This window comes from Canis lupus, chromosome X (genome assembly GCF_011100685.1).
Source record: "Canis lupus familiaris isolate Mischka breed German Shepherd chromosome X, alternate assembly UU_Cfam_GSD_1.0, whole genome shotgun sequence".
Taxonomy (NCBI): domain Eukaryota; kingdom Metazoa; phylum Chordata; class Mammalia; order Carnivora; family Canidae; genus Canis; species Canis lupus.
In genome coordinates, this window is record NC_049260.1 from 60,068,717 (window position 1) to 60,085,194 (window position 16,478).

Consider the following 16,478-nt stretch of genomic DNA (forward strand, 5'->3'; position numbering starts at 1 on the left):
AAAAAAGGAAAAATCTTCATAACAGGATTTGGAAACGATGTCTTCAGTATGACACCAAAACCACAGGCAATGAAATCAAAAAATAGATAAATTGGACTTCATCAAATTTTATAACTTTTATGCTATGGACACATCAATAAATTTAAAGGTAATCCACAAAATGGGAGAAATATTTGCAAATCACATATATGATAAGGGATTAATATCCAGAATATAAAAAGAACAAATATGCCATCATATGACTGTTTTCTGGGACAAGCTGGCACTAGACACAGTGCAGAGACCCTCCCATAGAGGACTAGCGTGAATCCATGCCATGGGGGTCTATGAAGTGTGGGACTTTGAAACACAGCTGTTCCTGTAACAAAACACAGGAGTCCTGTACCGCCCTGCAGGCAAACAGCTCAGTCAAGGAAAGGGTGAAGAGGAGGACCTGAGAGAAGCCAGGGACAAAACAGGGGTGACTGAGCATATGTGAAGGCTTCCTGAAGAATGGCAGGGGCAAATTTTCCACTCCTCAAACAAGAAAAATAGGAGGAAGCCATTTTCACTCCACACCCATACACAATTATGACCTCAATGAGCTAAACAGTGCCACCAAATCCATAAGAGAGCTGCCATATGAACCCTGGCCCACTCACTGCACCCTGCAGGTGGATCTCCGCTAAAGTAAATCCACCTAAAAACCAGAGCAGCAGGCCCTTCCCCAAGCAGGTTAACACAAACCTCTCCTCAGCAAATCTACTGATCAAAGAGTGCTTGAGGCTTCGGATGTAGGGGAAACAAAATCTAGCTTCCTTTGGGTTTCTTTTTTTTTTTTTTTTTTTTTTGGTTTTGTTTTGATCTTCTTTCTGGTTTTTTTTTTTTGGATATAGAAAGAACAAATTTTTTATTTAATTTCTTAAATGTTGGGGATCCCTGGGTGGCTCAGCGGTTTCGCGCCTGCCTTTGGCCCGGGGTGCGATCCTGAGTCCCGGAATCCAGTCCTGCGTCGGGCTCCCTCTGCCTGTGTCTCTGCCTCTCTATGTCTATCATAAATAAATAAAAATAAATCTTTAAAAATAATAATAATAATTTCTTAAGTGTTTATCTTTTTTTCCTTTCTTATTCCAACCAAGCCTCTCTTAACAAGCAGACCAAAACATACATAGCTTCATCTATTTTTTAATTTTTAAAAATTATTTTTTACTTTTTATGTTTTTTATATCCAAAATGACAAGATAGAGGAATTCACCCAAAAAGAAAGAGCAAAAAGAAATGGCAGGCAGGGATTTAATAAATACATATATAAGTGAGAGTAGAATTTAAAATAACAATTATAAGGATTATAGCTGGAATTAAACAAAAAGCATACAAGACACTAAAGAATATCTTACTTCTGAGATAAAAGAGCTAAAAGAAGATCAAGCTGAAATAAAAAATGCTGTAACCGAGGTGCAAATATGAATGGATACCGTAACAATAAGGTTGAACAAACGTGAGAAATAAATCAGTGATATAGAAGATGAAATCATGGAAAACAACAAAGATAAAAAGAAGAGGAAAACAAAGGTGAGGGATCATGAAGGTAGACATAGGGAACTCAGCAACTTATTAAAACAGAGTAAGATTCCTATCATAGGAGTCCAAGAAGATAAAGACAGAAAAAAACAGGCAAAAGATTCATTTGAGTAAATTATACCTGAAAACGTCCCTAACTTGGGAAGGACAGAGAAAAAGAGGAAGGTTTAGTTGAGAAAATTATAGCTGAAAACTTCTCCAATCTGGGGAAAGAAACAAACATCAATATCCAAGAAAAACAGAGAATTCTCATTATTTTCAACAAAACCCAACCTTTGCAAAGGCGTATGTATCATAGTCAAATTAACAAAATGCACAGACAAGGAAAGAATCCTGAAAGCAGCAAGGAAAAAAAAATCCTTAACCGATATGGGAAGACAGACCAGGTTCAGAGCAGATCCATACAAAGAAACTTGGCAGGCCAAAAGAGAGTGGTAGGACACTCATTGCAGTGAATGGAGAAAACATGAAGACAAGGATTCTTTAACCAGCAAGCCTGTCATTCAGAATACAAGGAGACAAAGAGAGTTTCCCAGCCAAACAAAATCTAAAGGAGTTCATGAACACTAAACCAGCCCTGGAACAAACATTAACAGGAACTCTTTAAATGGGGGGAAGGAGGGATCAAAAGCAACAAAGACTAGAAAAGAACAAAAATTATCATGAAAGGGGTGCCTGGGTGGCTCAGTGGGTTAAGCATCAGCCTTTTTGGCTCAGGCCACGATCCCAAGGTCCTAAAACTGAGCCTGCATCAGGCTCCCTGCTCAGTGGGGAAATCTGCTTCTCCCTTTGCCTCCCTCTCCCCCTGCTTATGTGTGCATTCTCTCTGTCAAATAAATAAATGAAATCTTAAAAAAAAAAAGAAAGTATCCTGAGAAACATCAACTTTACAGGTAACAAATCAGCACTATGTTGGTATCTTTCAATAATCACTCTGAAGGTAAATGGACAAACAAAACACATAGGATATGGAAATGTATTAAAAAAAAAAAAAAAAAAAACACGACCCTGGGATCCCTGGGTGGCTCAGCGGTTTGGCACCTGCCTTCAGCCCAGGGCGTGATACTGGGAGTCCCAGGATTGAATCCCACATTGGGTTCCCTGCATGGAGCCTGCTCCTCCTCTACCTCTGCCTCTCTCTCTGTCTCTCATGAATAAATAAATAAAATCTTTTAAAAAAAGCAAGACCCATCTACATACTGTAAACAGAATACTCATTTTAGATTTAAAGACATCTGCAGGGCAGCCCCGGTGGCTCAGCGGTTTAGTGCCACCTTCAGTCCAGGGCCTGATTCTGGAGACCTTGGATCGAGTCCCACATCGGGCTCCCTGCATGGAGCCTGCTTCTCCCTCTGCCTGTGTCTCTGCTTCCCTCTCTCTGTGTCTCTCATGAATAAATAAATAAAATCTTTTTTTTAAAAAAAAGACATCTGCAGATTGAAAGTGAGGGGATAAACAACCATCAATCATCTGAATGGACACCAAAAAAAGCAAGACATACTTACATCAAACAAACTAGATTATAAGCTAAAGAATGTAAAAAGAGAAGAAGGGCATTATATCATAGTGAAGGGCTCTATCAATCAAGAAGATCAAAAAATTGTAAATATTTAAATACTCAACTTGGGAGCACCCAAATATATAAATCAATTAATAACATAAAAAATCATTGATAATAATACAAAAGTAGTAGGGGATTATAGTACCACACATACAGCAACAGAAAGGTCATCTAAGCAGAAAATCAACAAGGAAATCATGGCTTTCAATGACACACAGGACCAGATGGACTTAACAGATTTATTCAGAATATTCCATTCTAAAGCAACAGAACACACATTCTTTTTAAGAGCACACAGAACATTCTCCACAATAGATCACATACTGGGTCACAATCAGCCCTAAACAAGTACAAAAAAAAAAAACGGAGAGATCATACCATGCATATTTTCAGACCACAGTACTAAGAATTTTGAAGTCAACCACAAGAAAAAAATTGGAAAGATGACAAATACATGGAGGTTAAAACATCCTACTAAAGAATGAATATTGGTTTAAGGAGGAAATAAAAGAAGAAATTAAAAACTACATGAAAGCAAATGAAATTGAAAGCACAACAGCCCAAAAACCTTTGGGATGCGGCAAAGGCATTCCTAACAGGGAACTACATGGCAATATAAGGCAACCTCAAGAAGCAAGAAAAGCCTCAAATGCACAACCTAACCTTACACTAAAGGAAAAAGAACAGCAAATAAAGCATAAAGCCATCAAAAGAAGGGAAATAATAAAGATTAGAGTAAAAATAAATGATATAGATACAAACAAAACCAGTACAACAGATAAATGAAACTAAGAGCTGGTTCTTGGAAAGAAGAAATTGATAAATCCCTAACCAGAATTATCAAAAAGAGAAGAGACCCAAATACATAAAATCACAAATGAAAGGGGAAAGAAAACAATCAACACCACAGAAATACTAATAATTCTAAGAGAATATTATAAATAATTATTTGCCAACAAACTGTGCAATCTGGAAGAAATGGGCAAATTCCTATAAACATACAAACTATCAAAACAGAAACAGGAAGATAAAGAAAATTTGAACAGAATTATAACCAGCAAAGAAAATGAATCAGTAATTGAAACTCCCCCAGTAAACCAAAGTCCAGGGCCAGATGGCTTCCCAAAGGAATTCTAACAGATAATTAAAGAAGAATTAATACTACTACTATACTAGTACTATATCTATAATATTATATAAACTATTCTTATTAAAAAAAATAAAAAATAAACTATTCTTATTAGTTAATATTAACACTTAATAGTAAATAATATTGATGTTTTATTCTTAAAGCTATTATAATGTAACATGATTATATACAATATATAATTAATAATATTCTTATCAAACTGTTCCAAGAAATAGAAACAGAAGGAAAATTACCAAACTCATTCTACAAAGGCAGCATTACCTTGATTCCAAAAATCAAAGATTCCACTAAAAAGGAGAATCAGGAGCCAATACCCCTAATGAACATGGATGTAAAAATGTTCAATAGGATACTAGCAAATCAAATTCAACAGCTTATGAAAAGGATCATTCACCACAATCAGGTGGGATTAATTCCTGAGCTACAAGGATGGTTCAATATTCATAAACCAATCAAAGTGCTACACTACATTAATAAAAGAAAGGATAAGAACCATATGATGCTCTCAACAGATGCAGAAAAAGCATCTGACAAATTACAGTGTCCATTCTTGATAAAAATCCTCAACAAAGCAGAGATAGAGGGAACATACCTCAACATCAAAAAAGGCCATATATGAAAGACCCACAGCTAATATCTTCAATGAGGAAAAGCTGAGAGCCTTTTTTCTATGGTCAGGAACAAGTCAGGGATGTCCACACTCACCATTACTATTTAACATAATACTAGAAGACTTCGCCACAGCAATCACACAACAAAGAATAATCAAAAGGCATTTAAATCATCAAAGTCAAACTTTCACTATTTGCAGATGACATGATACTCTATATAGGAAACCCAAAAGACTCCATCAAAAAATTGCTAGAATACATGAATTCGGCAAAGTTGCAGGACATAAGTCAATGTACAAAAATCTGTTGCATTTCTATATACCAATAATGAAGCAGTAAAAAAAAGAAATCAAGGAATAATGCCTTTTTACAACTTCATCCAAAACAATAGGATACCTAGGAATAAACCAAAAAAAAAAAAAAGAGGTAAAAGATTTGTAATATGTAAACTAAGAAAACTAATGAAAGACATTGAATAGTACACAAAGAAATGGGAAAACATTGCATGCTCATGGACTGGAAGAGCAAACATTGTTAAAATGTTTATACTACCCAGAGTCCAAGATGGCAGAGGTGTATGAGATCTTAGTTTTATCTGGTCCCAGCAATTCAGCTAGATAGCTATTAAATCATTCTGAACACCTGCAAACTCAACCAGAGATCTAAGAAAAGAATAGCTGCAACACTACAAATAGAAAAGCAACTACTTTTGGCAAGGTAGGAGGTATGGAGAAGTGAATCTGATGTGATATATAGTTAGATAAACTGGACAGGCAGGGAGCCTTGTCAGCCAGCTACCAGAAAGTGATATAGTAGTGGACCACAAAATCAGAAACTTTAGAAGTCCTTAAAGGCACTCAGGTGGTGAAGCAGGGGCAGAACCCTAGGCAGGACAGTGCGGTCTCAGGATCCTTGGGGTCACAGGAAGACCAGGGCGTGGGAGTGCTGAAAGTGGCAGAGTTCCCAAGCATTGGTGTGAGAAAATCAGCTATAATCAATGAGCCCAGGAGTGGATTCTCACCGCGGAGTTCCCTTAAACCATGAACGGTGGCCTAGTCGGTGCAACCACTAGCCAAGCGGGGGCCCAGCAAGTGGCAGAACTGGGAAGACCCCCTCTTCTTCCGCCTGGAGCAGTGGTGTGGCAGCACACCACAGGAGTCTGAAAGGGTGGGGAGTCCAAACGGGAACATATACCTGAGATAGAAATGCTAGGTCACAGGTTGTGTGAGCACAGAGTGTGGAGGGAGACCAAGGAGACAGGCAACCAAGTTCCTACCACACCACACTTAACAGGACACCTCAACTGGAATTGGTGCCCCTCCAAAGTGGCTCCTGAGAGTGATGGCTCCTGGGGACAATGGTGGCTAACCTCAACCACCAGCACATCTACAACAGCCTCAGCTTGGCCACAACAGGAAGACATACAAAGGCAGCCCTTTCAAGAAACAGCCCCAGAGGGCCTAGTTCAGGTAAATAGTGAGGACTGCACTTCTGGGCCCCAGAGGATGCCTTCTACATAAAGCCACTCCTTCAAGATCAAGAGCAGGAGCTATTTTACCTAATACATAAAAATAAAACCAAAGAGGAAAACGAGGAGACAGAAGAATGTGTTCCAAACAAAATAAAAAGACAAAACCTCAGAAAAAAGAACAAAACAGATAAGCAATCTAGCTGATAAGAAGTTCAAAATAATGGTCATAAAAATGCTTATCAAACTCAGGAAAAGAATAGATACAGTAGGACTTCAAAAGAAAGAAAATATTTTGTAAAAACCAGTCAGAGCAAAATAATACAATAACTATTATTGTATATTTGATGAAAAAATTGAAGATGATATAAATATACAAAAAGATATACCATGCTCATGGATTGGAAGAATATGGTTAAAATGTCCATGCTACCAAAAGTGATCTAAAGACTTAATGCAATCTCTATCAAAATACCAACAGCATTTTCTATAGAACTAAAACAAGGAATACTAAAATTTGTATATAATCACAAAAGATAGCCAAACTAATCTTGAGGAAAAAAACAACAAAACTAGAAGTACCTGCAAGTAGCACCAGATTTCAAACTACACTACTAAGCTAGAGTACTCAAAACAGTATGGTACTAGCACAAAAAAAAAAAAAAGATATATAGATCATTGGAATAGAAGTGAGAACTCAGGGCAGCCCGGGTGGCTCAGCAGTTTTAACACCGCCTTCAGCCCAGGGCGTGATCCTGGAGCCCCGGGATCAAGTCCCACATTGGGTTCCCTGCATGGAGCCTGCTTCTTCTCCCTCTGCCTGTGTCTCTGCCTCTCTCTCTCTCTCTCTCTCTCTCTCTCTCTGTGTCTCGTGAATATATAAAATCTTTAAAAAAACCAAAAAAGTGAGAACTCAGAAGTAAATCCACACTTATACAATTAATCTACTATGAAGGATATAAGACTGTACAATGGGAAAAAGATGTGCTGTTCAATAAATGTTATTGGGAAAACTAGACAGCTACATGAGAAACAATAAAACTAAACTACTTTCTTATACCCTGCACAAAAACAGGCTCAAAATAAAGTTCTAAATGTAAAACATCAAACCATAAGATTCCTAAAAGAAAACATAGGCAGTAACTGCAAGACATAGTCTTATAAATACCTTTTTGAATCTATCTCCTCAAGAAAGGGTAACAAAAAGTAAAAAGAAAGAACTGGGATTACATCAAACTAAAAAGCTTATGCACAGCGAAGGAAGACAGCAACAAAATGAATAGGCAACCTACTCAATGGGAGAAGATATTTACAAATGATATACCTGGGGTTAACATCTAAAATATATAAAGAATATATATAAATAATATAAAGAACTTATACAACATACACACAGAGTCAATCTGACAAAATGGACAGAGAACCTGAACCTGAACAGACATTTTACAAAGAAGATATATGCATGAAAAAAATGCTCAACATCACTCATCATCAGGGAAATGCAAATCAAAGCAAAAATTTGATATCACCTTACACCAATCAGAATGGCTAGTATCAAAAAGACAAGAAATAACAAGTGTTGGTGAGGATGTGGAAATAAGGGATGACTTGTGCACTACTATGTGAAAATAAAAATTGGTACAACTATTATGAGAAACAGTATGGAAGTTCCTCAAAATAATCAAATACAACTACCATACAATCCAGCTATTCCACATTTCACTTCTCGGTATTTATCCAAAGAAACTGAAAACACTAATTCCAAAAAAAGATATATGCACCTCTATGGTCAATGCAGTATTATTTACAATAGCCAAGATATGGAAACAACCTAAGTGTCCATCGATAGACAAATGAATAAAGATGTGCTATGTGTGCATGTGTGCATTAGTCAGCCATAAGAAAAGAATAAAACCTTGCCATTTGCAACAATATGGATGGACTTAGAGGGTATTATGCAAAGCGAAAAAATTTAGAGAAAGGCAAATACCATATGATTTCACTTATATGTAGAATCTATACACAAAATAAAATAGGAACACACTCAAACACAGAGAACAAACTGGTGGTTGCCAGAGGGGAGGGAGGTAGAGTGGATGAGTGAAGTGAAAGCAATCAAGAGGTACAAACTTCCAGTTATAAAATAAATAAGTCACAGGTAATTAAAGTACAATATAGGTAATATTATCAATAATATTGATAATTGATAAATATTGTAATAAAATATTACATTGATAAATATTGATAAATATTGTACAATATAGGTAATATTATCAATAATATTGATAATTGATAAATATTGTAATAAAATATTACATTGATAAATATTGATAAATATTGTAATAAAACTCTGGTGAACAGATGGCAACTAGAATTACACTGCTGATCATTTCATAATGTATATAAATGCCAAATATGTTGTTCACTTAAACTAACATAATATTGTATGTCAATTATACTTCAATTAAAAAAGAGAAACTTAGGGGTGCCTGTGGCTCAAGGTTGTGAGATCAAGCCCTGTGTTGGGCACTGCACTGAGCACAGAGCCTTCTTCAGATGTTCTCTCTCCTTCTCCCTTTGCACACCCCCCCAACCGGTCACACATACTCTTTCTCTCTCATAAAAAAAAAAAAAAAAAAAAAAAGGAGCAAGAGAGAAATTACATCCATTCATAATTTTAAAACAGAAATTATCGGAGACGCCTGGGTGGCTCAGTGGTTGAGCATCTGCCTTCAGCTCAGAGCATGATCCCAGGGTCAGGGATCAAGTCCCACATCGGGCTCCCTGCGTGGAGCCTATTTCTCCCTCTGCCTCTGTCTCTGCCTCTCTCTCTGTGTTTCTCGTGAATAAATAAATAAAATCTTTAATAAATAAGTAAAACAGAAATTATCAATAGACTTGAAAGAAATTAGTAAAATTAGTAAACTAGTGATTATTTATGTATGAACATGATTATGAAGGTGGAAAATTATCAAGAATCTATAAAAGGGCTACCAGAACTAGTTAAGAGAATTTAGCTAAATCACAGAATACAAAGTCATTAAATCACTTGACATTTCATTTATCAGGACAACAGAAAACATGAACTACTTAGGGATAAATTTAGCAAAATATATGTTAGATTTGTACAATGAAAAGTATCAAACATTGCTAAGAGAAATCAAAGGAAAACTAAATAAATGGAGAGACATACTATATTCATGTAACAGGAGACAAATACTGCTAAGAGGTCACTGATATAAAGATCCAACACAATCCCAATAAAAGTTCCAGAAGGATTCTTATGAAAATTGGCAACATGATACTAAAATATAATTTATATGGAAATGGAAATAACAGTCAATAGCCAAAACAATTCTGAAAAAGTAGAACAAGGAACGCCTGGGTAGCTCAGCAGTTGAGCACCTGCCCCTAGCTTGGGGCGTGATCCGCGGTCTCAGGATCAAGTCTCACATCAGGCTCCCCATGGAGAGCCTGCTTCTCCCTTTGCCTATGTCTCTGCCTTTCTCTGTGTCTTTCATGAATAAATAAAATCTTAAAAAAAAAAGTAGAACAAAGTTGTAGGAGTAACAGTATCTGATATCAAGATTTACTATAAAATATAAAGTTATATTATCAAAGTATGTGTGGTTTTAGTTTAAGGATAGACATATAGAGGAACTGATTCACAAATATGTGATAAGTTGATTTTTTACAAAGATCCAAAGTAATTACATGGAGAAATAAGTCTTAAATAATGCTAGAATAACTTACTAGAATAAAATACAAATCTTCACCTATATGTCACATATATTAACATGCTAAAATTAACATGAAAGAAATCACAAACTTAAACTGAAAAGTATATGATTTTGAGAGGAAAATATTTGCAACTTTGGGGTAAACCAAGATTTCTTAAATGGGACACACACATGTGCAACAGAAAGGAGAGAAAAATTAACAAACTGATAAGTAAGACTTCATCAAAGTTTAAAACTTCTGCTTTTTAAAGTTTTGAAAGATACCACTAAAGAAATAAAGAGAGAAGCCACAAAGGAAAAATATATATAAACTGAAAAATGACTTGTATACAAAATAAAGATCATGACTAAATAAAAAGACAAAAACTCCTTGCACACACAAAAAAAGAACAAAATATCTGAATGAACACATCACAAGGATATATAAATGGCCATTAACCCCATGAAAAGATGTTTAACCTCATTAGTCATCAGAGAAAATGCAAATTAAAGTAACAATGAAATAACACTACACATCTATTAAAATGGCTGAAATTTAAAAATAAAATAAATAAAATAAAATAAAATAAAATAAAACAAAATAAAATGGCTGAAATTTTTAAAACTGCCAATAACTAATATTGGTAGGACATGGAGAAATTGAATTCCCATATATTGCTGATGATAATTCAAATTGTTATAGCCACACCAGAAAACAAAGCCAATCATCAATCTAAATAGGATTATATATGTTATAGAAATTAAGTCAATAATTAATAACCTTCCAAAACAGCACCACTGGTGGGTTTACAGGTAAATTCAACAAACATTTAAGGAAGACATTATACCAATTTTCTACAATCTTTTTTAGAGGATAAATCAGAGAGAACACTTCCTAATTTAATATATCAGGCCATCACTACCCTAATACCAAGACATGATGTGAAACTACAAATCGGTATCTCCCATAATCATAGGTGCAAAAACCCTCAACAAACTGTTACCAAATAAAATCCAAAAATGTATTAAAAGAATTATACACCATAACCAAGTAGGATTTATCCCAGATATGCACTGGTTCAACATTCAAATATTTACATAATGCATCATTATCAACAGGCTTTAAAAATCACATGATCCTAACAACAGATGCAGCAAAAATCCAGCACCCATTCATGATAAAAATTCACAGTAAATGAGAAATAGAGGAGAACTTACACAACTTGATAAAGAGTACCTACAAAAATCCAACAGCTCACATAAAACTAAATGGTGAGAACTATAATCTTTCACACTAAGGTCAAGTAAAGGCAAGGATATCCTCTCACTATTCCTTTTGAACACTGTACCAGAAATTTTAGCTAATGCAACAAAACAAGAAAAGCAATTTAAAAAAGTACACAGATTGGGAAGGAAGAAATAAAACTCTGTTCACAGATGAAATGATCTCATACAGAGAAAATCCAAAAGAACTGATAAAAACAATCTAGAACTAATGATTACAGCAAGGATGCAGAATATAAGGTTAATATACAAAAGATAATTATTTTCCTATACACCAGCAACAAACAAATGGAATTTGAAATTAAACATGCACATACCTTATGGCCCAGTAATACCACTCAAAGGTATTTTCCCAAGGGAAACAAAAACATCTTTCTACAAAAAGACTTGTATAAAGATATTTATAACAAATTGATCCATAAGCCAAAAATAACCAAATGTTCATCAATTTAGTGAATAACCTGTAGCCTATCCATACATTGGAATAGTACTCAATAAAGTACCTGAAACACATAGATAAATCTCAAAATTGTTCAACTGAAAATTACATAATATACTATGTGATTTCATTGATATGAAACTTTTAAAAAGGCAAATATAATCTACAGTGATAAAAGTAGATCACAGATTCCCTACAGCTAGGTATATGGGGTTGAGGACTGACCAAGAAATACTGATTAAAGTTTTCTACATCTTAATTGTGGTAATGGCTACTTGGAAATATGCCTTTGATAAAGTTCTCTGGTTGTGAACTTGATACAGGAAATACATCATACATAATTGGTGGCTATACAAAACTATATTAAATTTCTTGGAAAAGTTTACTTAAGCAAAACCATTGCAAGTGGCTCAAAATGGTGGAATGAAATAGTTCTTTACTGAAATGATATAATAGAACAGAAACGTTATAATCCCACAGGTTAAAAAAAAAAAGGAAGATCCTGGCAGAAATGAAATATCAACAGAGCTGTGAAAGCTAAAAGGCATATGGACAAATGTCAAATGACATAACAAAATAAGGCTGAAACTTATATTCCTGTAGTGAAGAAAGCCAACAAGAGTCACATATTTTATATTCCTCAGATGGTTAAGGAAAAGGAGGCACCAGTTAACACAAATAGTTCAGAAGTGTGGAGTGAAAGCAGGAAAATTGGTTGAACAGTCAGACCTACCAGATCATCAAATTAGTCCGTTATTAAAGTGAGGTGACTAATCCACTTGAAAAATTCTGGGAAGTAAGGTGCATGGGAAAGTAAGTATCTAGGAAATAAGAGATCCAAAACAAGAGGTGGGTGAAGAAATTCCCAGAATAGTAAAAGTAGATAAAACAGACCAGATTAGAATGGGGGGAAAAGGCTCCAGGTGTCATTTCAGAAAAAAACTAAACTGATCAATCATCTGATGTATTAAAGTTACTGAGGAATTTTAGGATTTTACTAAATAGGAAATTCAGTAGTCAATGATATACGGAAAATAAGACAAAAAAATCCAAAACATTATTAACTCTAGGGAAAGAAAAAAAAAGAATATACATAGGAATGTAATCATTATATACTCTATATATACACACACACACACACACACACACACACACACGTATGTGTGTGTATGAAATATACATGCAATATACACTATGTAGCCCTGCTGTGAATATTTACATAGTTACAGTCATGCAAACAGGGACAAATGATTGCACCAGAACTGTGGAATAACCATACTAAGAGAATGAGAGGAGGAAAGGGTCTGGCAGGCAGTATATGAAAACTAAATCCATAACTATCATATAATAATGGTATTATCTAAAACAGAAATAAAGAAATAGCATTATAAGCATATCAAACAAAAATATATAAGTAAATGCAAAGAATAGCTAGAACTGAGTCATGACCTGTGAGAAGAGTCTGGGTAAAACAGAAGACTATTGTTTTTTTTTCAATGTAGCCTTATGGTAATACTTGATTTTTAAAAAGCACATATCCTCAATTTAGTAAACCAAAAAATTAATTAGAAAATAAACATTATAAAAAAACTAAAAGTACCTGAAACATGTTAATATATATGTAAATTACGTGAAATAAAAGGGAGAGGAAAATACAGCATATACCACATCCAGTGACAGCAGTTATATGAAACGCATGTATGTATACTGGTAGGATCAGAAGAAGAAAATGATAAATAGAACTTTAATGTCTATTTATCAAATGCTACTGTTTAAATTTTAAAAATAAAATTTAAATAACATCACAGAGAGACAACCTCTTTTAGAAGTACCTCTAGGTAAGACGCAAGAGGTATATATTACCACCCATGAGTTTTGTTGCCAAAAAAGAACTAAATCTAAATCTGATCAGAACTCTATATCCAACAGTTTATAGGACATATTGGAGAGCCAGTGAAAATACACCACAGGAATGTGACCGACAAAGCTCAAAATACAGGAAATTCTACACAAATAATCCAGCTTTTTAAACACATGTACTATAAGAAAGAAAAAATGCAAAACGGAAATCTTTATATTCAAAATAAAAAGACTTATGAGGTATAACATCTAAAAGCAACATGACCTATAGCAAGACTTTCTTATTATCCTAATTCATACCAACTATTTTTAAAAACCACTAATACGTGGGTACCTGGGTGGCTCAGTTGGTTAAGCATTCAACTCTTGGTTTTGGCTCAGGTCATGATCTCAGGGTCATGACATGGAGCCCTGCAGCAGCTGCACCAGCTCTATGCTCAGCGGGGAGTCTGCTTGGGATTCTCTCGCTCCCTCTCCCTCTAGCCCTCCTCCCCCACCCCTGCCCTGTCTCTCTCAAATAAATAATAAATCTTTAAAAACCACTAATATGTTTGTGAGGAAAATGAAGGAACTTGAAATATTAACTAGATATTTGATGATACTATGAAATTAATAATAATTTTAAGTGTAAAATGGTACTATAATAATGTCGAAAGGGTCCTTATCTTTTGACAATATATTCTGACTATATATAGACAGAATGCATGATTTCTTAGACTTCTCTAAAATAATCTGAAGAGAATAGATAAAATAAGACTGGCCATGTATTGGTAACTGTTGAAGCTGAGTTATATGGTACACGGAGATTTATAATACTCTGCTTGTACATGTGCTTGACATCTATCACAATAAAAAAGTTTATTTAAATAAATCAAAATATTTTATGAATTTAAGCAATAATATTTAAACATTTTCTACCCCAGAAAAAACACACTTTGGTGATCACTCAAGAATCTCAAACCTTTTCAAGTATCTAATTATATTAATATAGCCTAATGAAGATTTCTAAGTTGCATAAAATAGGAGTACCTGGATGGCCCAGTCAGTTAAGCAACCATTCTTTATTTTAGCTCAGGTCATGATCTCAGGCTCATGGGATCAAGCCCCAAGCTGGGCTCTATGCTCAGTGCAGAATCTGCTTGTCCCTCTCCATTTGCTCCCTCGTGGCATACATATGCACACACACTCTCTCTATTTTTAAATAAATAAATATAATCTTTAAAAAGAAAAGCTGCATAAAATACCAATAGGGAAAAGCAACTGTAATTAAAAATGTGATTACAACATGCTATTCTTAAAATACTAATATCTGTGTGTGTGTGTGAATCTAAGAAAGACACATTTTTTGAAATTCTAAAAAACTGGTTTACCTCTCTCAATTTTTCCCGCTCACGTTCCCTCTCAGCAATACGTTTTCGCCTCTCTTCCTCTTCCTTAAGAGCATTTTGTGTCTCAGTTCTTAGTTTATCATCTTTAAGAATCTTTCTAATTTTCTTTCTGCCTTTTCCAGGAGACTTGGAATCATCATTTTCATCTTCTTCTTCTTCCTCTTCCTCTTCATCATCTTCTTTATCTTCTTCAGAATTACTCTATGGAATTTACATGACCAGAGGTAAATACCACAAAGTTGTCTAATTTACCCATTTCATATTCCAATAATTAATATACCAAGAAAAGGTAAAAGAAAACATAATTAAAAGCTTTAGAATTATACTCTACAATAAAAAAGAACATTAAAAAACAACCCAGAAAAGGGGGCAAAGGAACAGGAAGATATGTCTCCAAAGAAGATACAGAAATATCCAATAATCATGTGAAAAGATGTTCAACATTACTTATCATTAGGGAAATTTAAATCAAAACCACAAATGAGATACTATCATGCACCCATTAGGATGGCTATTAGAAAAATAAAAAGATAATAAGTTTTGGTGACAATGTAGAAAAACTGGAAGCCTGGTACACTGGGAAAACAAAGTGATGGTGCCTCAAAAAGTTAAACACAGAATTACCAAATGATTACCAATGCCATAAGTCAGGTTATAACCAAAATACTTAAAAGCAGGGACTAAAATATTTCTACACCCACATTCACAATACCATTATTCAAAATACCCTAAGATGGAAACAAACCAAATGTCCATCAACAAATGAATGAATGAATAAATAAATAAATAAATATATAAAATGAATGAATAAACACAATGTGATATATACATATAATGGAATATTATTTAGCACTGAAAAGAAAGGAAATTGTGATACAGTCTACAACATGGATGAACCTTGAAAACACTGTCAGTGAAATAAGCCAGACACAAAAGGACAAATATCGTATGACGCCACTTAATATGAAGTACTTAAAATAGGCAAATTCATAAATAAAGAAACTGGATGAGCTTACAAGGGTCTGGTACAGAGTTTTAAATTTTGAATTTAATTAAGACCCCTGAAATGTACAATTAGAAATTGTTAAAAGGATCGTTTAAAAAAAATGAACCTTCCCTCCCCACAAGGAGAACAGTGTCAGAATGAAACATATTACAGAGAAATTCTACTTTACATAATCTTATTTATATATATGAAATGAATTTGCTAGCATCATTTCTGAAAGAAATTTATTCACACATGAATCATTATTCGGAATAAAATGTTTTATGTCTTAAGAAAATAGAATAATTCTCATCAATTCTATAGCACCAAGAGTGTAAAATCATGAATAAGAGCAACTTAAAATTTCCATCAGATTTAGTTAAGGAACAGAAAAAAAATCAGTAATGTGTCATACTATTTTTGCATATTTATACATTCAATAAGTCAATCCTT

General features: G+C 34.4%; 1 protein-coding gene across 6 annotated transcripts in view; it reads right to left on the minus strand.

Moving 5' to 3' along the window:
* Positions 1–16,478, minus strand: part of ATRX (ATRX chromatin remodeler) — a 332,654-nt gene that overhangs the window by 151,554 nt on the left and 164,622 nt on the right. For all 6 annotated transcript variants that reach the window (XM_038587761.1, XM_038587760.1, XM_038587757.1 and 3 more), the window contains one exon: positions 15,023–15,241. In XM_038587761.1, the coding sequence (XP_038443689.1) occupies positions 15,023–15,241 (219 nt within the window). The remainder of the gene's footprint in view (positions 1–15,022; positions 15,242–16,478) is intronic.